Here is a 24,464-nt window from a genome sequence, read left to right as displayed (position 1 = left end):
TGACCAGTATTTATATGTTTTCTAAAAGCATAGGAATGGCGAACGTCAGTGAAGAAATCAGCTTGCTTATAGGTTTAGCTTATCATTGACAGGGCAGTGATTTACATCTGGACCCAGGCGCATTCCTAAGTAGTTAGGCTATTAATTTTTCTTTTTGTTTTATATGATTACTTTTTGTTTTAACTACTCACTATTACTATTAATTAACACGGGTGAATTTTACTTTTCACAATGTAATATTTTTATCATTTAGATTAATACAAACTAGGCTAAGTATACAACAGAGAAATTATTAAGCTAGCAGTTCTATTAATACACAGAGTTTAGTAACGTTTCATTTGAATCAGCCTAGTTATTAGATTTCGTATGTTCTTTTTTAATCGGCAAACCAATGACCTTTTAAACAGAGAAAGAGAAAAGATTTTAGAGAGACAGTTGTATTAGAATAAAGTTTGTGGGTCTAAAGAAGGTGAGATAAGTTTCCGAGCGGACAGCATTCCTGTAGTGGCTTCTGGTGGTCGTTATCTTTCAACAGGCTTCCGTCTTATCTATGTCTTCAGGCGGTTTTTTGCTGTTCTCCTCCTGCGTGCTGGTTGCCCAGCCGGACCTAGGGATTCCTAGAGGTCACTGCAGGAGGAGGTGCAGCAAGTCAGGGGGTTTTGCTGTTCTCCCCCTGCGCGCTGGTTGCCCAGCCGGACCTAGGGACCGTGGCGCAAGCCATTAGCCCTAAGGGTCACTGCAGGGGGAGGTGCAGCAAACAACTATGAACCAGAGACACTCTATGGGGAGTGGGGGGCAGGGAGGCGAGGGATTGGGGTCAAAATAAGGGGGTTGCAATTGTATGGGGAATATAAAAATAAAATTTATTTTAAAAAAAAAAGAAAAATCCATAGAAACAACTTTCTTTTTTTTTTTAACTTCAAGTGTTCTTTTTTTTTTTTTAAGATTTATTTATTTACTTATACAAGCACTGGATACAGTCAGAAGCGCGGGAGGGTGAGAGGATTCACCAGAGCCAGAGCGGGGAGCAGAACAGGCAGATGGATGAAATACACTGCTGAGGGGAGCAGCGGGCGGCAGGAGAGGTCTGCGCGCCATGTGGGACCCTCCTCCGGTGGCCGGGGAGCAGCCGGGGAGCAGCCGGGGATCGAACCGGCGCTTCAGAGGCTGCGGGCAGATTCGCAACCCAGCGCTCAACCGCTGCGCCACCGGGGAGGCCCAGAAACAACTTTCTTGACAGCATTTTCAGTAAAGAGTTTAAAATGCCTACAGTGGGGAGCGAGTCCCCGGCACCGGCATTTTGCAGCAGGGACCTTTCTTGCTGGAGACTGTGTGAACCCAGCAGAAGGCTCACCGAGGAGACAGAGGTAAGCTGGGAGGCTTGCCCATGCCGGGCGCCTTCTAGCCTGCAGTTCCAGCCCAGAGGGGAGCAACACCCACCGCTGGGGCAGACCGGGCGTGCAGGGGAGCGTGTCCCCTGCACCGGCATTTTGCAGCAGGGACCTTTCTTTGCTGGAGACTGTGTAAACCCAGCAGAAGGCTCACCGAGGAGACAGAGGTAAGCTGGGAGGCTTGCCCATGCCTGGTGCCTTCTAGCATGCAGTTCCAGCCCAGAGGGGAGCAGCACCCACCACTGGGGCAGACCGGGCGTGCAGGGAAGCGCATTCCCGCATAGCCATTTTGCAGCAGGGACCTTTCTTTGCTGGAGACTTGTGAACCCAGCAGAAGTTCCCCAGAGGAGCCAGTGGTGAGCTGGGAAGGTCGCCCAAGATGCCGGCCAGTACCAGCAACACAGTGTCACAAGGAATATGGCAAATTAGAAAACAGGCAGTAGGGAGTAGAAAAACCACATGCAACCCAGCAACTCCTCAGCAAAAAAGCACACCGCAAAAAGAAAACCATCTACCAGATTGCAACGACAGTAACTTGGAAGAACTTCTGAGCCTTCCAGATAGAGAATTTAAAATTGCTGTGATTAAAAAACTGACAGAAGTCATAAAGGAAAACAATGATAAGGGGGAAATAATTAATGACCAGAAGAATGAAATTAAGTCCCTAAAGAGGGAAGTAAAAGAAATGCAGGAGATCAAAGAATTAATGGAGGCACTAAAGAACTCTGGGAAAAGCCATGAAAGCAGAATAGATGAAATGGAAGAACGAATAAGTACTCTTGAAGACACAGAAATAAAAAGAACTAAAACAGAAAAGGAAGGAGAAGTACAAAGGAAAAAGACCGAAGAAAGACTTAGGGAACTATCTGACTCCATGAGAAAAGGAAATATAAGAGTTATAGGAATCCCAGAAGGAGAGGAGAGAGATGTACGAACAGAGAAAATATTCATGGATATAATTGAAGAGAACGTCCCAAACGCGAAGAAGGAGCTGAAAATTGATATACAAGAAGCAAGAAGAACACCAGACTTCCATGACGAAAGGAAAAATACAGCAAGACACTTAATAGTAAAGCTCCCAAGAATCCAAGACAAGGAAAAAAATAATGAAACTAACAAGAGGGAAGAAAAAGATAACATTCAAAGGGAAACCAATCAGACTGACATCAGACTTCTCTGAAGAAACACTGCGGGCAAGGAGAGAGTGGAGGACATAGTCAACAGACTCCAAGAAAACAGATGCCAACCAAGAATACTCTATCCCGCAAAGCTCTCCTTCCTCTTTGAAGAAAGAATAAGGACCTTCCCAGACAAACAGAAACTCCGGAATTTCATTACAACTAAACCCCCACTCCAAAAAATACTACAAGGAGTCCTAAAGCCAGAACCTCAGAGGGACAAATAACAACAAAAGAAGGCCAAAGAAAGTTATTAAAAGAATAAATAAATAAAATCAAAGGAAAGACAAACACAATGGCAAATACAGATGCTAACATAGCAATACTAACTCTAAATATAAATGGACTAAACTCTTCAATAAAAAGACACAGAGTTGCAGGCTGGATTAAGAAACAAAACCCAACCTTTTGCTGTCTCCAGGAAACACATTTAGCTGCAAAAGATAAAAATAGACTCAAAGTTAAAGGATGGAAAACAATTCTACAAGCAAATGGACCAAAAAAGAAGGCAGGAACAGCTATACTCATATCAGATAAAACAGATTTCAAACTTAAAAAGATAAAAAGAGACCCCAGTGGTCATTACATTATGATCAAGGGGACAATACTTCAAGAAGAAATAACACTCATTAACATATATTCAACAAACAAAGGAGCACCAAAACATATCAGACAACTATTGGCATCTCTGAAAACAGACATCAGAGAAAACACATACGTAGTGGGAGACTTCAACACACCACTATCAACAATGGATAGATCAACAAGACAAAAAATAAGTAAAGACACTAAAGCTCTAAATAAGGATCTAGAGCGCTTGGGCTTAACAGACATATATAGAACACTAAACCCAAAAAAATCTGAGTATACATTTTTCTCAAGCGCACATGGATCATTCTCTAGGATCGATCATATACTGGGGCACAAGACAAACATCAACAGATACACCAAGATTGAAATCATACCAACCATCTTTTCTGACCATGAAGGCATCAAACTAGAAATAAAACATAAAAAGAAGGCAAGGTACTCAGGTACTCTCCTACCTCGTGGAGATTGAAACCCACACTACTGGAAGTCCACTGGACTAACGAGGAGATAAAAGAAGAAATTAAAAAATTCTTTGAATTGAATGACAAGGAGGACACCAATTTCCTAAATGTATGGGATGCAGCAAAAGCAGTAATAAGAGGAAAATACATAGCAATAGATGCTCACATCAAGAAACAAGAGAGATGGGCCTCCCCGGTGGCGCAGCGGTTGAGCGCTGGGTTGCGAAGCTGCCTGCAGCCTCTGCAGCCGGTTCGATCCCCGGCTGCTCCCAGGCCACCGGAGGAGGGTCCCACATGGCGCGCAGACCTCTCCTGCCGCCCGCTGCTCCCCTCAGCAGTGTACTTCGGTCCTTCTGCCTGCTCTGCTCCCCTCTCTGGCTCGGGTGAATTCTCTCACCCTCCCGCACTTCTGACTGTACCCAGTGCATGTATAAACCAAACAAACAAACAAATAATAAATAAATAAATAAATAAGACATGCCTCTAGAAAATTAAAAAAAAAAAAAAGAAACAAGAGAGAACTCAAAGAAACAACCTAATCTCGAAGCTCAAAGATCTAGAAAAAGAACAACAAAAAACCCCTAAACCAGTAGAAGAAAAGAAATAATAAAAACCAAAGCAGAAATAAATGAAATTGAAACTAAAAAAACAATCCAAAAGATCAATGAAACCAAGAGCTGGTTCTTTGAAAAAATAAATAAAATAGACAAACCCCTAGCCAGGCTCACAAAGGAAAAAAGGGAGAAAGCACAAATACACAGGATCATCAATGAAAGAGGAGAAATCACAACGGACACAGCAGAAATCAAAAGAATAATTAATAACTACTATGAACAGTTATATGGAAACAAGTTCAACAATCTAGAGGAGATGGACAAATTCCTACAACTCTACAATCACCCAAAGCTAGATAAAGAAGAAATAGAACACCTAAACAGACCAATTACAATTAGCGAAATTGAAATGGTAATCAAAAACCCCCCCAAAAACAAAAGCCCAGGACCTGATGGATTTACAAATGAATTCTACCAAACATTCAGAGACGAATTGGTGCCTATCCTTCACAAACTCTTCCAAAAAATTGAGAAGGAAGGTATAATACCTAACACGTTCTGTGAAGCCAACATTACACTAATACCAAAACTGAACAAGGACAACACAAAAAAGGAAAACTATAGGCCAATCTCCCTAATGAACACTGATGCAAAAATTCTCAATAAAATTTTAGCTATCAGAATACAACAGTGTATCCATAAGGTAATTCACCACGACCAAGTAGGATTCATTCCAGGGACACAAGGATGGTTCAACATCCGAAAATCAATCAACGTTATCCAACACATCAACAAAAAGAAATATAAAAACCATATGATAATATCAATAGATGCCAAGAAAGCTTTCGACAAAGTGCAACACCCATTCATGATAAAAGCCCTTGAAATTCTTGGGATACAAGGAACATACCTCAACATCATAAAGGCCATCTATGACAAGCCAACAGCCAGTATCATTCTCAATGGTGAAAAGCTGAAAGCATTTCCATTAAGATCTGGAACAAGACAAGGATGTCCACTCTCACCACTGCTTTTCAATATAATACTGGAAGTCCTAGCCAGAGCAATAAGACAAGAGAAAGACATACAAGGAATCCAAATAGGAAAGGAAGAAGTCAAACTATCACTATTTGCAGATGATATGATAATATACATAGAGAACCCCAAAAACTCCATAGAAAAACTAATTGAACTCATCAATCAGTTCAGCAAAGTGGCAGGATAAAAAATCAACATGCAAAAGTCAGAAGCCTTCCTATACACTAACAATAAATCTGAAGAAGAAGAAATGAAAAAAAACACCCCCTTTATTATCGAAACAAAAAAAATCAAATACTTGGGAATAAATCTAACAAAAGAGGTAAAGGACCTTTACAAAGAAAACTATAAAACACTGTTAAAAGAAATAGAAGAAGATACAAAGAAATGGAAAGACATCCCCTGCTCATGGATTGGAAGAATAAACATTATTAAAATGGCCATCCTACCAAAAGCAATATACCAATTCAATGCTATTCCAATAAAAATTTCAATGTTATTCTTCAAAGAAATAGAACAATTATTGATGAAATTCATATGGAATCACCAAAAACCCCGAATAGCCAAAGCTCTCCTGAAAAAAAAAGAAGGGAATGGAGGCATCACACTCCCAGATTTCAGGCTATACTACAAAGCCATAATCATCAAAACTGCATGGTATTGGAACAAGAACAGACACACAGACCAATGGAATGGAATAGAAAATCCAGAAATAAACCCACAGATTTATGGTCAACTAATATATGACAAAGGAGCAAAGAATATGCATTGGAGCAAAGAAAGTCTGTTCAATAAATGGTGCTGGGAAAACTGGGCCACTACATGCAAAAGAATGAAGATTGACTACTACCTCACACCATACACAAAAACCAACTCAAAATGGATTAAAGAACTAGACATAAAACCTGAAACCATAAAATATATAGAAGGAAATATAGGCGAAACACTACGTGATTTGCACATCAAAGACATCTTTACAGACACATCACCCAAAGCAGTGATAGTGAACGCAAAGATAAACAGCTGGGACTACATCAAATTAAAGAGTTTCTGCACAGCAAAAGAGACAATAACAAAACCAAAGAGAAAACCCACCAACTGGGAGAACATTTTTGCACACAACACTAATGATAAAGGATTGATCACAAAAATCTGCAAAGAGCTGATGAGACTCAACAACAACAAAGAAAATAATCCAGTCAAAAAATGGGCAGAAGAGTTAAAAGGAACTTCTCTGAAGAGGAAATGCAAATGGCCCACAGACATATGAAAAAATGTTCAACATCACTTGTAATCAGGGAAATGCAAATCAAATCTACCATGAGATACCATCTTACACCAGTGAGAATGGCACATATTTAAAAAACTAGCAACAACAAATGTTGGCGAGGGTGTGGAGAAAAAGGAACTCCTGCACTGTTGGTGGGAGTGCATACTGGTCCAACCACTATGGAGAGCTGTGTGGAGATTTCTGGACCTACTAAACATAGAGCTTCCATATGATCCAGCAATTCCACTCCTAGGTATTTACCCAAAGGACACAGAAACATCAATTCCAAAGAGCACCTGCACCCCCGTGTTTATAGCAGCACTATTTACAATAGCTAAGCTTTGGAAACAACCCCAATGCCCAAAAATAGATGACTGGATCAAGAAGACGTGGTACATATACACCATGGAATATTACTCAGCATTCAAAAAAGATAAACACATGCAATTTGCAGCAACATGGATGGCGCTGGAAGGGATCATGCTCAGCGAAATAAGCCAGAAAGAAAAAGAAAAATACCGGATGGTCTCACTCATAGCAGGAATCTAGAAAACTTAAATAAGGGACCAGGAAAAAGAATAACTATAAGAAAGTAAAAATCAAAATCAACAAACAACTATGAACCAGAGACACTCTGTGGGGGGTGGGGGGCGGGGAGGGAAGGGATTGGGGTCAAAATAAGGGAGTCGCAATTGTACGGGGAATATAAAAATAAAATAAAATAAATAAAATAAAATAAAAAATAATATCTCTTCACTCAACATCTGCCAGGATTTTATTTTCTCATCAACATTATAACAAAACAAAGTTGAATGAAACTACTTTATTATAGGACCTGCTATATTCCATATTTGACAGTTGCTAAAAGAGTAGATTTTACATTGTCACCACAAAATAAAAATTGGAATAATATGAGATTATAAATGTTAATTAATATTACTGTGGTGGTCATTTTGATACACACACACCTATATACATCACATCAGCACACAGTGTTTTTATTAACCATTTTAATAATGCTGGAAAATGCATTTAATTAAAAAATAAAAAAAGTTGTTTTAAAGAAAAAGAAAGTGGGGAAAGGTGGGGAAATGCAGTCTTTCTTTAACTGGTACATAAAATCTGGGGATGGAATTTTTGATATTTGGTATGGAGCTGTAGGAATGGAGCAGAAATCTAGGCTGGTTCAGATTTCTTGGGAGAGACACAGCACCCAATCAAGAACGCATCCTACTCATGGCCTTGGCCCCGTGAATTGACGCCCTAGGAGCCCTTGGGACAGACAGAAGTAATTGAAGGCTATTCATTCTTTTTTTCTCTCCTAGTGATGTTTCTCTCTTGCATTTCCCCTGTCACAGCAGAAGCAATCATTGTGTTATGAAAGGTCAGGGACAAAATTGGTATGAAGGGACCAGCTAAATTTGACACAGGGAGAAACTACACTCTTTTTTTATTATTCCCATAGTGGGAGTCAAGGCCTTGAAACTAATAAAATCTGGTAAAATTCTGGCTCCTGGAGAAAAAGGTGGCCCCTTTTTTAGGAGATGTGAAATACCAATGGAGCTAGAACTTTGGAGGTATATTTGCTGGTGGCCTCCTCTTCAGTCAAAATAAATCAAAAGGAGAGGGAGGAGCACAGGGGACAGGGACTGTGGTGATGGTGCACGGGTGCATTGGTTAAGGAAACCCTATGGGAACTACACCTGAGGGGGTCGGGGGAAGCAAATGTTTAAAAATGAACAATGATGTAAAAAACTAAAAAATAATAATAAAATAAAGCAAAAAAAACCACAAATATTTGCTGAATGCTATATCATGTGGCAGGCATTATACTAGGTTGGAAGCAGCAGAGAGTTGAAATAAAATGTTAATAAGACAGAAGATATAGAGATAATAAATCAGGGCCTCCCTGGTGGTGCAAGGGCTTAAGCACAGCTCTGTGGAGCTATCCACAGCCTCTGCAGCACAAGTTCAATCCCCGACTGGCCAGGGAGCTACCCACATAGTACGGCAGACCTCTCCTGTCTCACCTGCTGTTCTCAGTCAGTCTGCCAGTTCTGTTCCCTGCTCTGTCTCTGGTGAATCCTCTCACCGCCCCTGCACCTCTCGCCTGTACCCCAGTTCTTGTATGCATAAATTAATAAATATTTTTTTAAATACAAATCACCTGAGTATTCTAGCACAAGCATCTCCTCATTCATCACCTACAGTATAGACTGACACTCTGAGAATCCCGCTCAAAAAAGTGTGTTCTGTTTTCAGATGAATCTTAGTATCAAAGAGGTCTTCTGTGTCTACTGGGATAGCACAAATGCGGGCGGCCACTGGTCCAGGCATGGCTGCTCCCAGCTACAAAGGAATGAAAGCCACACTGTGTGCAGTTCGACCCACCTGTCCAGTTTCGCTGTCCTCATGGCCATCACCAACCAGGTACCATTGAAACATTTAACTCCCCCTCCTAGTCCCTCATTAACCTATAAGTGGTGATAGAGGCTCCAAAGATCACAGACATATGCAATCTCTAGACAGAGTGGTCAGAGAAGGCCTCTATAAGAATTAAATACTAAAATATGACTATTAAGAATCAGGAACATGAGTGAGCCTAAAAAATATTGCATTCTGATAAATTAAACTGGTGGTTGTCAGGGGTTGGGAAGGAGGATGGGGACTGACTGCTTAGTAGGCATGGAGTTTTATTGGGAGGTAATAAAAATGTTTTGAAAGTATATCACAATGTGCTGTGGTTGTACAACTCTGTGAATATATTAAATGCTGCTGAATTGTACAATGTAAATTGGTTGATTTGATGTTATTTGGATTTTAATCTCTGTGATATTGTGATTTATGATAAATATATAGGCCTATGTATATGTTTATATATTATATGTTTATCTGGGCTTTGTCCCAGTTTAGGGACACAGAGCTCCTAAAACCCTTGGAATTTCCTAAGTGATGAGAAAGAAAGTTGTCTTTTACTATATTAACTTTTTTAAAGGTTTATTTATTTATACAAGAACCGGGGTACAGGACAGATTCACAGGAGGGTGCGAGGATTTACCAGAGACAGAGCGGGGAACAGAACAGGCAGCTTGAGGAAATACACTGCTGAGGGGAGCAGCGGGCAAGACAAGAGAAGTCTGCTGTGCCATGTGGGATTCTCGCCAGCTGGCCGGGATTGAACCCACACTGCAGAGGCTGTGGACTGCTTCACAGTGTGGCGCTCAACCACCTGCGCCACCAGGGAGGCCCTTACTATATTAATGAGGCAACTTTTGAACACATCTAAAGATGGGGACTGGTTGCTAGAGGAACCAACCCTGTCATTACGGGTTGGAACTTTCAGTCCCAATATCTGACCTCTGAGGTTGAGTATAACTGATCAATCATGAGTTTGTAATGAAAACCAGAAAGGGTGGGATTAGGAGAGCTTCCAATGGTGGACATGTGCAGATTTAGGGAGAGGCCATCAAAGCTCCTTAACTTCCCCACATATTGTTCTATGCATCTCTCCCTTCAGGCTCTGCCTGAGTTATATCCTTTTACAATAAATGAGCGATGGAGTAAGATGTTTCTCTGTGTTCTGTGAGCTGTTCTAGCAAATAAATCAAACCCAAGGAGGGAAGTCATTGGAACCCTAGTTTATAGCCAGTCAAAAGCACAGGTGGGGCCTCCCCTGGTGCCGCAGTGGTTGAGCGCTGGGCTGTGAAGCTGCCCACAGCCTCTGCAGCATCGATTCAATCCCCAGCCACCAGCGAGGGTCCCACATAGCACGCAGACCTCTCCTGCTGCACCCGCTGCTCCCCTCAGCAGTGTATTTTGTCGGTCTGCCTCTTCTGTTCCCTGCTCTGGCTCTGGTGAATTCTCTCACCCTCTCATGCTTCTGATGCTCCCAGTGCTTGTATGAATAAATAAATCTTTAAAAAAAAAAAAGCACAGGTGGTTTGCAATTGGGAAGAGCATCTGAAATAGTGTTCATAGACTGAACTAACTCAGGATCTGAGAGTTTATTTAATTCATTCATATGTTTCACTGACATTTATGTTCTTTTCCATATATGCATTATATTTCACAGTTTTTGGAGGTTAAAAAATAAAAGACTAAAATGTTCTAAAGGTAACATTGAAATAAGTGAAAATCTTCATAGAAACATGAGGAACGGTGATTATCATTTCACATTAGTGTATCTTGTTAATTTTGCATGATTCACCCAATCTGTGGTCCCTGAATTTAATGAGATGAGTCCCCAAGAGCAGAAATAGTATCTTAGTTTGGGGGATCCCCCACAAGCAAATCTGAAACACAAGGATTGGAGGGCAAACAGTTTCTCTGGAAAGTGAACCCAGGACATATCAGTAGTACTTCCCTCTGTGGGGGAATAAGAAGGGAAGACAGCTAGTAAAGCATCCATTAAAGAGAAAGTTAACCCCATGGACAACTGGGGCTCAGTCCCATTGGGCAATTCTGGGACACATCCTAGGATATGTACCACAGAGGCATCCCATACGAGGGTAAGGAAAATGGAGTACTTACCAATTTCCAAACTATCTTGTTTGAGGGCAGCTTCCAAGGACACTAAAGCCCTGGCATTATGACTTGCTCTGGCATGTGCAGGCATGTTCACATGGCAGAAGAAACACCCTCAGTTAGGGTCACTGAAGTCTACAGACAGCAACTGAGGGTTGGGCACAGGTGAGTGTGGGCTTCCTGAACCTCAATGGGTACAAGGGAGCCTGGCATATCTATCTATTTCAGTTTGAATCCGCTACACAAGATAACACCTGTAGTTAAAATATGGTGTGATGTGTTTACCATATTGTCAAAATGGTTGATCGCATGTTAAGTATCCTTACCACAAAAAAGAAAAGCAAGGGAACACAAAGAAATATTTTGGAGGTGATGTAAATGTTTACTACCTTTGTGGTGATGGCATCATGGATATAATGCATGTGCTCAAACTCATCAAAATGCATACATTCAGTATTTACAATATTTTGTATATTAAGTATGCCTCTGTAATGGTAGCTTCCAGAGGAGAAGGGGATCAGAGGGTGGGTGGGAGGGGGGACAATTGGATGGTGGCAGACATGACTTGGTATATGCAAATACACACATGTTGAGGTGTGAAGTTGTACACCTGAAACTCACACAATGTTGTAAACTAAGGCAACCCAAATTAAAAAGAAAAAAATATCAGAACGGTGGGAGGATGGGGAAGAGCACAACAGACTATGGTGGAGGACCATGGGTCCCTCTGTGGAGGAAGTACTACAGTTACTACACCTGAGGGGAGACATCCTATACTGCCAAAAAAGTAACAAGAATGCAAGAAAAAGGTACTACATTTAAAAATAAATTAATTTTAACAATTTAAGAATGTCCAGCAGTTAAAAAAGATAAACTCATGCTATTTGCAGCAACATGGATGGAGCTGGAAAGGATCATGCTCAGTGAAATAAGCCAGAAAGAAAAAGAAAAAGAAAAATACCAGATGGTCTCACTCATAGTAGGAATTTAGAAAACCTAAATAAAGGACCAGGAAAAAGACTAATTATAGTAAAGTAAAAATCAAAATCAACAAGCAACTATAAACCAGAGACACACTATGGGGTTGGGGGGAGGAGGGAGTAGGATCAAAACAAGGGGTGGGGATGGGAATTGTATGGGAACTACAACCAAGATGAAAATGCATACATTGTACAAAAATGAAAAATGATGTAAAAAATATATAAAATTTTTAAAAAACTGACCAAAAAATTTTAAGAGTGTCAAACAATGGTGCTTTGTTAATAAATTTTTTAAAAGTTAGAAAAAAATTCATCTGACAGACACTTGCCACACTATATCAGTATATCTTTCTATAGTAAACCAGAGGTCTGGTAAGCAAAATATTTCTCTGAGCTCTGCGAGCTGATCTAGCAAATTAATCAAACCCAGGGAAGGGAGGGGGTTGGAAACTCCAGTCAGGCAGAAGCATGGGTGACAACCTGGGCTGGATCTGGGATGCCCAGTTTCAAGGGAGGGAAACCATCCCGAGCAGAAAGGTGTGACTGTGATCTCCTTTTTGCTGGATCTCAGGAGGAGGATCCTGTGCTGGTTGTGATCACCTACGTGGGTCTGGGCCTCTCTCTGCTGTGCCTCCTCCTGGCAGCCCTCACCTTTCTGCTGTGCAAAGCCATCCAGAATACCAGCACCTCAATTCATCTGCAGCTCTCAATTTGCCTCTTCCTGGCCCACCTGCTTTTCCTCATAGCCATTGACAAAACTGAGATCAAGGTACTGACAGTATCCCAAAGGAATCCCCACCCTCCCCAGGGGATGCTGAATTCATGGAGCCCTCTGCACTGGCCACCTTAATAATATGACCTGGGGGAGGATGGAGAGTAAGTACCCAGTTTCACATTGACAGAAGTAACCAAAATCTCTTAATAACTCCTTCATATGCATCAGAGCTCTCCCCAATGGCAGGATACAGGAGCGATCCTAGAGATACAGTTTTCCCTGAGAATTCCTCCTGATGACACCTCCTTCTTCCCCAGGTCTTGTGTGCCATCATCGCAGGTGCCTTACACTATCTCTACCTGGCCTCCTTCACCTGGATGCTGCTGGAGGGCCTGCACCTCTTCCTCACTGCACGCAACCTGAAAGTGGTCAACTACTCCAACATGAACAAGTTCATGAAGTGGTTCCTGTTTCCAGCAGGATATGGGGCCCCGGCTGTTATTGTGGCCATTTCTGCAGCACTCAGACCTCATCTTTACGGAACACCTCATCGGTGAGTTGACTCTCCCTGGGCTCTGCATGGTTTGTTGAGATGTGTTCATGATGGTGACTGGGGTAGCCACACCAACCGCACTCTACATTCTCCTTGAGAGTAAGAACTCTGACCTTTTCCCATTGAGTCAGGGAAAAATGGTGATAAGAGCATGGAAGTTTTTAGAAAAAGGTAGTTTCACAGTTAGGTTTCAGCTTCATTCCTCCATGATTTGGGATCACATTCCTCAAGTCTCAGTTCCCCCTGTTAGTGAAATGAGGATAATAGTTGTTCCCACTATCCCACCCTCACAACACTGATGTGATAATTATCTGTGCTCGAAAATGTTTAATATAACATTAATACATGGTAGTTAACACCCAAAACCCTCTTTGTCATCAGTTGACATGTTCAGGAAATGCTGGGAAAATTTCTCTGTTAGGAAAGGCATCACTTGGGCTGTCTCTGATCTCTCTTTGTGTCCCTTTTCCCAGCTGCTGGCTTGAAAAGAACCAGGGATTCATCTGGGGTTTCCTCGGCCCTGTCTGTGCCATTATTTGTGTGAGTATGTGGTTCTAATGTCCTCACCAGAATAAGGGCCAGAAGTGTCAGGTGAAAGATATCACAGGAGCAGACAGTTTCTCATTGCATGGTTTGATTTTCCACCTGCTACCAACTCCACACCATGTGCGGAGAGGTAGGAGATTTGTTCAATTTACAGTGAACAGAGAGCATCATGTTAACTTGCATTCTGCATGGTCTATGTCATCCTACAGGTGAATTTTGTGTTTTTTTTCTTGGTCCTTTGTATTTTGAAAAAGAAACTTTCTTCCCTCAATAGTGAAGTGTCAACCATACAGAATATAAGGTAAGATGGGGCAAAAGGTGCTTCCAATGCTCTTCTCTTCCTAATGGTTCCTCTTACATACCCACACATGTATACCACAAACAGACTCCAGGAAGCAGCAAAGTCAGTGTCATCGACCACTGTCACAATGAATGAGAAGCTGTATTAGCTAGAATACAGGCTAAGATGCTGTGACAAAATAAAGAGTAAAACAGAAGTTCATTTCATATTCATGTCACACTCCAAAGGAGAGCAGTCCAGGGATAGTGGGGAAGCTCTTCACACAGTGAGCCAGCTTCTTTTTATCCTATTGCTCCACCTTCCTCAAGGCTGTTGTTTTTGTCAGAATCCCATTGATGGAAAGGAGGTGTTATGGAAATTGCACATTCCACATTTGTTCATACCCCATTGGTTAGACTTTGGTCACATGGTGACACCACTTTGCAAGGGAAGCTGGAAAGTGTAGTCTCTAACTGAGAAACCTTGGGTCTTTAATAAAACTGAAACAGAGAGATAGGCTCTAACACTAAAAGAAAGAAAAGGCAAATAGGAAGAATGAGCAGTTCCTCCACACAACACAAGATGCATGTATGAGTGCTCTTTTTGTCAAAAAACAACCAAGATTTGCTAATCCATCAGTTAACTGAAAGTGTAAATTCTTCAGAAACTCTATGAGTTGAGTTACTATTTAAGGATCCCCAACCAATAGAGACCAATTTAACTAATTAAGACATTCAAAATTTCTATCTCCAGTTATATATAATAGGTTCTGGAAAGATTTAGACTAAAATATAGTTCAAAATAATACTATAATACTATTTCCAAAAAATCGGGGGCAGGAGCGTGAGGGAGAGCACAAACTGCCTCTGGAGGTATCTTTGAGCCCACTGAGTAGACACCCTGAGCAAAGCCCACCCTCCCAATTTGAAAAAAATCTATGGACAAAAAGTTATCATTGGAATGAAATGATGAAAGACATGTTCAAGGAGTACTGCAGATATTTTATCACTTCATAAATCTCATGACAGATGAAAGTAAGGTGATGGCAACTAGTGGGCAGCAGAACATTGGAATGGTGGTTATAGGAGGAAATATTATCATCATATTAGAAACCTTGGAACAAGTATAAGCAGTGTCTACCAGAGAAATCAACTGCTTCCACACATCTCATTTTACCATGGTATAAAATTGGGCTTTTTAATTTTTTTAATAGTCAAAAATTGGGGATTATGATTTTTTGCAGCATCCATTTAAATAATTTGCTGTTGAATTTTAATCACAAAAATAACACATTTATTAAACTTTTTCAAAAAATTTCAAAATACATAAAGTCATAAGTGTGAGTGGCTCATTGCCCTTTTCCCTGTTACTTCCACTTCTCAGGAAAGCCAAGTTAACCAAACTGCATGGGATGATATATATGATATTTTCCCCAGACATTTTTTGTGCATTATCTATTTAACAGATGGGCACACATACAATAGCATCACACTACATAAATTGTTTCTCAGCTAGCTTTTCTTACTTATTTAATATGTTTTAAAATAGGGAATATAGGTATATAAATTGGGTGACCTTAGCTAACCTGGGAATGTCCCAGTTTATGCCTGTAGACCCAAGGTAAATATTAATATAACCCCCTTTTTTATATCTTTATTTGAATAACAGTTTAAATGATCCCCACATCTAAATCCTAGAGAGATAAATAACCGCAAGTTTTAGAATGCTCTACCTAAATGTGGTAGTAATATTCCCTTACATATGGTCCTAAATATATATGCTAAAGTCTCACAGAATGTTTGTAGTAACTTTATGAAATAGGACAATTTTAAAGAAGAGGGAACCGAGCTACGGAAAAGTAAAGTGACTTGCCCATGGTCACACAGTTACTTAGTGCTGGGTTGGATTGAAACCCAGGTATATTTGTTCCAAAACTCTCACCATTGACAGCGACTCTCCTGGCCCATTATCATCTTCTTGACATCATGACTCCCTGCAGGATGCTGACATTCAAAGCCACAGCTCAGCTCTTCATTCTGGGATGCACGTGGTTCCTGGGAATGCTGCAGGTGGGTTCAGCTGAACAGGTTATGGCCTACCTGTTCACCATCATCAACAGTCTGCAGGGTGTCTTCATCTTCCTGGTCTACTGTCTCCTCAACCAGCAGGTAAACACTGACTCCTTTCTTTATGGTTTTTAAATTAAGAAAATTATGAAAAAAAAAGAAAATTATGGAGGATTGTAGTTTAAGGAACACTTAAATCCACATTCTCTAAATTTTCATATGAGCTTGTGCAGAGTTATGAACACTACCTTTATTTCCTCTACTTTAAGGTGTAATTAATTATAATATACATCGACTTTTATGACTTTTAGAAAGTAATTGCTATATCAAAGAAATGTTTCTCTTCAGCTTTCCCATTTGTTACAGTCAGCTTTTGCTATGTAACAACCTCGAAAAATCTTTTCTCAGTCTGGAATGGGCAGATAGGTTGGAGTCCAGCTGATTTTGCCTGAGCTCAGCTTGGCTTGGCTCCAAGATGCACTTCATGTTCAGACACACTCCTTGTGGCTCATCTAGAGCTTGGCAGAAGGCAGGGCAGCTCCCCAGGATGTGTTCTTCTCATGACAGTGGAAAAAAATCACAAGAAGGCAAGTCCTATTGGGCAAGTCCATTTCAGGTCTTGTGATGCTATTTGCCTCACCTCCACTAATATTCATGCCTCCTTGGGCCAAACAAATCAAGCATCCAAGCCCAAAGTCAAGAATAATGGAAGAACGATGTTCCACCCACCATGAAGCTAAGATAGAGTGTAATACGATAACAGAAGAAGAAATAATTGAGGTGAATATTGCAATCAACCATACTCTTAAATACATTACCATGTGATGGCATAGTCTCCATAATAACATGTTTTATATAACATGTTTTAGTAGCTCTACAATGTTAGCTTTCTGACAATTTATTACAAACATTTTCAAACTTATAAAACATATGAAAGATTTATATAGTGAACACATATATATACCAAACGTTCTATAATGAACATTGTACTATATTTGCTTTATCACATATCCACATATCTACCCTTCCATCTATCTATGTCATTAGAAACTGGTGTTGCTTACATCTATAACCGAAGAAAACCGTAAGCAACTCTTCTCAGTAGGACTAAGTGCCTGAGAGAGCACGATGCAAAAGACTTCAGTGCGCTCTCGCCTTAGTTCAACTAGGTTCCTGAGGCATCTTTAATGTAAGCTTCCAGGGGTTTTTTTAATGTTTTTATTCAATGTAAAAATGCAAGGCAATTCACTTGTCTGCTTCTGAACAAAAAGAAATAATGTGTGCCTAAAATCAGGGTACATTGGCTTTTTTGGGCTTGTTGAGACAAATCTCTATGATAATACCTAACTAAGGGATCCTCGTCAATAATTTAGACCACACACTGACTAGAGTTAAACCCCAGAAGATCCAACTCTACTGTATTCTATTAAACTATGTTGACACACTTCTACTGAGACTAGTTATATTATACTATATCCACAGAATGGGTACTGTAACCATTAAACATAATGTTATAAAACTCTTAAAACCCAGTGAAGCTGGGATCTAGGTGGTCCAGATCAGAAGGTGCAATTACCAAATCAACATAATCTAGCAACTAAGAAAAACACACTTGACTTCTTTATTTGTACTTCTCAGGTCAAAAGAGGACATGAAATCCAGGTACCCTTTGGTTTTCAGCCACTAAGATTCTAAGATTGTGACTGCAGTAAAATATGTCCTGACTGATACTTTCTTTCCTGGTACTACAACAACTCCTCCTTCTCCTCTCAACCCCTCTCGCCTCCCCTTTATCTCTCCCCCTGTTCATCCTCTTCCTCCACCCCTACCCCAACCTCCATCTCTACCTCTTTTTTCTTTTTTTTTTTTTAAGATTTCTTTATTTACGCATACAAGAGCTGGAGTAGAGGCCAGAGGTGTGGGGGGTGAGAGGGTTCACCAGAGACAGAGTGGGGAGCAGAACAGGCAGATTGACCAAAGGACACTGCTGAGGGGAGCAGCAGGCGAGACATGTGGGTTGCTGCGCCATGTGGGTTGCTCCCTGGCCGGGGATTCTCCCTGGCCGGGAATTGAACTCATGCTACAGTGGCTGTGGATGGCTTCATAGGTTGCGTCTTAACCCCTTGCACTACCAGGGAGGCCCTTTTTTTCTTTTTTTTTATTTTATTTTATATATTTTTCACATCATTTTTCATTTTTGTATAATGTATGCATTTTCATCTTGGTTATAGTCCCCATACAATTTCCACCCCCTTGTTTTGATCCTACTTCCTCCTCCCCCACCCCCATAGTGTGTCTCTGGTTTATAGTTGCTTGCTGATTTTGATTTTTATTTTATTATAGTCTTTTCCCTGATCCCTTATTTAGCTCTTCTAAATTCCTGCTATGAGTGAGACCATCCAGTATTTTTCTTTTTCTTTCTGGCTTATTTCGCTGAGCATGATCCCTTCCAGCTCCATCCATGTTGCTGCAAAGTGCATGAGTTTATCTTTTTGATTGCTGAGTAATATTCCATTGTGTATATGTACCACATCTTCTTGATCCAGTCATCTATTTTTGGGTATTTGGGGGTTTTGTATAGCTTATCTATTGTAAATAGTGCTGCTATAAATACAGGGGTGCAGGTGCCCTTTTGAATTAATGTTTCTGTGTCCTGTGGGTAGATACCTAGGAGTGGAATTGCTGGATCATATGGAAGCTCCATCTTTGGCAGATTGAGAAATCTCACACAGCTTTCCATAGTGGTTGGACCAGTTTGCATTCCCACCAGCAGTGCAGGAGAGTTCCTTTTTCTCCACATCCTCACCAATATTTGTTGTTGCTAGTTTTTTGATATGTGCCATTCTTACTGGTGTAAGGTGGTATCTCATTGTAGTTTTGATTTGCATTTCCCTGATTACAAGTGATGTTGAACATTTTTTCTTATGCCTGTTGGCCATTTGCGTTTTCTCTTTGGAGAAGTTTCTTTTTAGCTCTTCTGCCCATTTTTTGACTGGGCTATTTGAGCTCCACCTCTTCATCTTCCTTATTCCGCACTTCTCTTCCTTCCTCAATTCTTCTCTTTTTTACTCACTTTGCATCTAGATGCCCACCAAACCAAACTAGTGTTGAGGGGGATGAAGAAACTAACCTAACAGAGCACACATTCCCTAGAAAGCAAAGGACAAGGATAGAGGTGGAATGTTCAAATGTTAATTTTTGTCCAAGAATATTTGATGACTGGAAAGATATTCAAAATATATCAGTAAAAAGGCAAGTGTCCAAATTTTACTCCAGAAAGTCTCCATTTTCTGTATATGGTATATATAAACATTCTTTGTTTATGTTAGTGTTATAGTATATAAGATAAGGCACACTGTTTCTCACACAGTCCCTCCAGAGAGGGACACTCAGCAATGTTCGGGAACATTATTGATTGTCCCAACTTTGGGAGGAATGCTACTGGCATCTGGTGGGTATAGGTTAAGGATGCTGCTATACATCCCATAGTGGACAGGTCAGTCACCACCACAAAACATGAACCAACCCAAAATGTCAATAGAGCCACAGTTGGGAAATCTTGGTGTAGCACATGCTGTTAATCACTCTTACAAATCATTTGGCATTCATTTCTGCATGCCCAAGATTGTTTACTGCAAACACCTGTGACTGAGACTGTTGGCTTCTGCCTGCCCACTGAGCCTGCCTGGCCCATGCACAGGCAAGCTTGGGTCCAGAAAATTCTAGCCCCTGAGAGCAGCTATCAGCCAGGGATTTATGGGAGCTGATGGATAATGCCCCAGCTCCATGTCTCTCAGACAAGGTGACCCTAAGATGTGCCCTATGCTGTGTCCCAGGGCCCACTACTGGAAATGAGCTCATGGTAGAAATACAATGGAAAGGACAGTGTACACTTTACTGGCTACCTTTCTTCCCCTGTCTCATTTCCCCACTGATCTACTGGTGTCTGGGATCACTCCTCAAATAAACTCATTAACCTTTTTCTCAGAGCCTGTTTCTAGGAGATCCAAGACACATAGTAACATACCACCAAAATATAAGCATGATTTTTCACTAGGTTGAAGAATTATATCTGACTTCTATTTACCTCTTTACATATTCATATTTCATAAATTTCCTACAACAGAGATATTCTGTAATATGAACAATTAATTGTGGTAAAAAAATGTAATATAAAATTTACCAGTTAAGATGAAATCCTAAAATTTGCAAACAGATGCACCTAAAGGGTATTATGGTCACGTATGGTGAGTGAAGACAAATACCATATGATATCACTCATATGTGGCATATAGAAAACCAAACAAATAGAATAAACTTTGACATTACAAGACCAGTTAATGACCAGAGGAAAGAGGGAAGGATGAGTAAGTCAGGTAAAAGGGGTCAATTATATAAAGAATAGAATTGGACTTTCATTGGTGAACCTAATGTAGTATATACACATGTTGATTTCTAATGATGCACACCTGAAGGTTATATAACATTAATACAATGTCACCTCAATTTTTTAAATATAAAATCCATGTCTAATTGTGTATGTCTGTAGCATTAATCACATCTACACCATTAAGCCATCATCACCTTCCTTCTCCAGAACTTCATTATCCCAAACTGAAACCCTGTACCCATTAAACAATAATACCCAGTTGTCCCCACCAAGCTATAGGGATCTCATCTATATGAAATAATACAATACTTGTTCTTTTTGTGACTGGCTACTTCACTTAGCACAATGAATTAAGGTTCATCCATGTTGTGGTGCATGTCTAAATTTCATTCCTTTTAAAGCTGAATGACATTTCATTGTGGGTATGTACCATATTTTATAGGAATTTTTTTTCATAATGTCTCGATCTTCTTTATTATTTTCTTTTCAGTAATGTTAACAAAACCATCCTGGTTTGTCTTTTGATGTTCCAGGTCCAAAAGTGGTTTAGAGAGATCATAAAACCTAAATCTGAGTCTGAAAGTTATACACTTTCCAGCAGGTTTGGCTCTGATTCAAAACCTGAGGTAAGAGACCTTATGATTCATTCTAATGTTTTGCCCCTTGACACCTTGAATTTCCTCCCCTTGTCTTAGTATAAGCTTCCTTTCCTAGAATGCATGAAAAAGAATTCTTTTCCTAATTAGCTAGCTTGTATTACTCATTTATTCTTCCCTGCTCACTGAAAGTGCTTACTCAGACTTTTTTATGTCTCTTATGCAAAGAAGTATGGGTAAAACAGCACCAGGATTACTGCCATAAAGTAAAAGCACCTGGGAGGAGACATACAATCACAGACATAGCAAAGCAGTTTTCATCTCCTGAAACCCTACTATCCCACAGAGAGGTGAAAGTGAATCCAATAGAGTTAGTGAACACCATGGAAAGGGATCCAGGAGAGGAATCCACCCCAGCTGTTCTATGTGATCAAGGAGAGGAGTACACAGAATAATAAGACCTGCTTGAAAGAAGTGGTCCTGTTAGAAAGGGAATCGCTATAGAAATTTATTGTTTCTGGTATGCATCTGTTCTTCCATTCAGATAACTTTCTAGCTCTGTTCCCTAGAAATGTGATAACCTTGAAAGGTCAGTTGTGATACTGGGCAATATTGTTTATAGAAAAAGTTATGACTAGGCAAGGTGTTTTGTGAGTGAAACATAAATATTAAGAAAAAAGACATAGCTTTGGACTTCCTACATATACTCTTATAACTGGGCCAGGATGGTGACAGCAGATATAGGTTACCCTGAGGAGCTTGGGGCTTGTAAGTTAAGGTATAACTTGTGGTTAGCAATGACAGTATTAGTTGAGTTCTACAATGTTTCAGACTTGATGGTAAGCAATGAACATACAAAAATGAATGAGACTAAAGTAGTCCCTACCTTCAGGGACTTTCTTCATAAACAGAAATCAACTTACAGGGGGCTGAAGTTCTAGAGTAGGATACTACATTGAAATTTTTTCAGAAAAAAAGTAATTCTTTATCCTGGAATTTTGAGACGCCTTCCCACTATAAGCTAAAGAAGGTCATACCTGTCCTAGGCTCCCAAAATGCTGGGCTATTGTGCCATCCTTCCCTGCTGGATAGAGCCCTCTGGCTTTAATCCACTCCTGCTCTTTTGGTGGTGGTGGTTGGCTAGTTGGTTGGTTTTGTTTTATCTTTGCATCTACCTTTTATCTAAACATATGGGGGGGTTGTTTTTCCAGGACAAGTAAAGAGAAAACATTAAAATGAAAACATTCAACTATACATGGAAAGTCATACCCATGGATCCATTTGACATCATAAAGAATAAAGTTGAGAACAAGGGGACTCACTGTACATGTCATCCTTGCAGAGGAAAAGTTTAACCTTTACTTCACAGTGATTTTTGCTGTACAATGTGCTCTCATTATTTGTGTGTTGAATTGCATTTCTCTTCACTATGATATGTTCAGTCAATGCTTGTCCCTGGATACACAAATCCAGACCTTGTAAACACACCCTTGAATTTTTGCAAATGAGATTATTTTTCAACGCTTTTCAAGTCCTTACTCTCACTCATTCTAAACTTGTTCTTTTCACTCATCTACTTTTCCCAAACCACCAACTTTTCCCAAACCACTGATTTTACCCTCTTTCTTATCAAGGAGAAACCTCCTGATCAACCATGCCAAATGATTTTCCCCATATGTTCAACACCTTTGCATCCTCAGTCTGATTCCATACCTACCTATGAAAACCTCAATCCAGAACTCACCTATACCATCACAACATGTTCTTCAATAACAAAATCTTAATTATTTTCAGATTTGGGACAGAAATGTGCCTGGGTACCAGGGGTCACTTTAGATTGATCTAAAGTGATTTCCTCCCCTGACCTCCACGGACATTTGGCAGTGCCTGGGGAACATTTTTGTTTGTCATGACTAGGACAAGGGAGGATGCTACTGGTGTCTAAGTGGTAGAGGCCAGGGGTGCTCCTAAACATTCTACAATGCACAAGACACCCCCCATACACACACACACACTCACACACCCCAAAGAATTATCCATCCCCAAATGGTAAGGAGAAACTCAAATCTAAACTAACCATAGGTGATCATATTCCATTGGTAGAGATTGATTTAGGATGCCCATCTGTATCAATTTCATCCAATGAAATATAAGAAACAGTTACTGGAAAATAGTTTTTCTTCTTAATATAAACAAAGACACATTCATGGAGAATCTGCCCGTTATTTTCTGATTTTTATTGTTATAGTACAAAAATATGATGCTTGGAGAGAAAATGCCAAGGAAATACTAAGGATGAAAGAGTGGAAAGCTGAAAATAAACTGGGACAATCTGAGTTGTTCAATGAACCTAAGGCAAATAAACTCCTTTTGTTAAGTCAGTCTGGGTGGAATAATCTGTTATTTGCATCCCAAAGCATCAAAACATCCTTCCTTATGACACAACCATATGAATTTTCTATTCCTCCATCAGGCAGGGAGACCCCAGAATCACTCAACTTGGAATCTGATCTAGACATTCTCCATGCTACATAGAACTCACTCTTCCTGTCCAACTCAACTTCCCCACAAGGAGAGTTTCAGTTTTTCACTTCCTTCCTCAATTCTCTTCACATGTCCCTTCATATTAGGCAGAGAACTTTGTCTCCCACGTCACAGAGACAATAAACACCAACTAATGAAAACTCCTTCAACTTTCTGACATCCTTTATGAAAATATCTCCATACATGTCCATCCTTGCCAACTTCCTTCATCCAGGCCCCTTCTCCATTCTTCCACAACAGCAGAAAGGCCCTTGCTCTGATTTAAAACTAACACCTCCCTCTGCGTTTTGGATCTTATCTGCTCCTACATCTCTGGGGACCTTTCTCCAATGGTTATCTCCTCTTTTTTCTTTTTTTTTTTTCTTTTTTTTTCACTCTTTTTTTTTTTTTAATAAATTTTATTGTTATATTCCCCATACAATTGCAGCCCCCCCATTCTGAACCCAATCCCTCCCCTCCCGCCCCCGCCCCCCTAAAAGTGTCTCTGGTTCATAGTTTTTTGTTGATTTTGATTTTCACTTTCTTATAGTTATTCATTTTCCTGGTCCCTTATTTAAGTTTTCTAGATTCCTGCTATGAGTGAGACCATCCGGTATTTTTCTTTTTCTTTCTGGATTATTTCGCTGAGCATGATCCCTTCCAGCGCCATCCATGTTGCTGCAAATTGCATGTGTTTATCTTTTTTGAATGCTGAGTAATATTCCATGGTATATATGTACCACATCTTCTTGATCCAGTCATCTATTTTTGGGCATTTGGGTTGTTTCCAAAGCTTAGCTATTGTAAA

The 24,464-nt window shown here is 40.2% G+C and overlaps 1 protein-coding gene across 1 annotated transcript in view; it reads left to right on the top strand.

The window, feature by feature from the left end:
* ADGRE3 (adhesion G protein-coupled receptor E3) overlaps positions 1-23,426 on the top strand; it is a gene marked incomplete at both ends in the record, with an annotated part of 58,027 nt that extends 34,601 nt beyond the window's left edge. Inside the window, 8 exons of the mRNA XM_084249986.1 lie at positions 8,746-8,913; positions 12,559-12,756; positions 13,020-13,255; positions 13,729-13,795; positions 14,011-14,102; positions 16,081-16,249; positions 21,071-21,163; positions 23,382-23,426. Of these exons, the coding sequence (XP_084106112.1) occupies positions 8,746-8,913; positions 12,559-12,756; positions 13,020-13,255; positions 13,729-13,795; positions 14,011-14,102; positions 16,081-16,249; positions 21,071-21,163; positions 23,382-23,426 (1,068 nt within the window). The remainder of the gene's footprint in view (positions 1-8,745; positions 8,914-12,558; positions 12,757-13,019; positions 13,256-13,728; positions 13,796-14,010; positions 14,103-16,080; positions 16,250-21,070; positions 21,164-23,381) is intronic.
* Positions 23,427-24,464: the final 1,038 nt, after the last annotated feature.

The sequence above is a fragment of the Talpa europaea genome (genome assembly GCF_964194135.1).
Source record: "Talpa europaea genome assembly, chromosome: 12".
NCBI lineage: Eukaryota > Metazoa > Chordata > Mammalia > Eulipotyphla > Talpidae > Talpa > Talpa europaea.
Note: the sequence above shows the minus strand (reverse complement) of the source record. Positions and strands in the feature narration are given on the sequence as shown.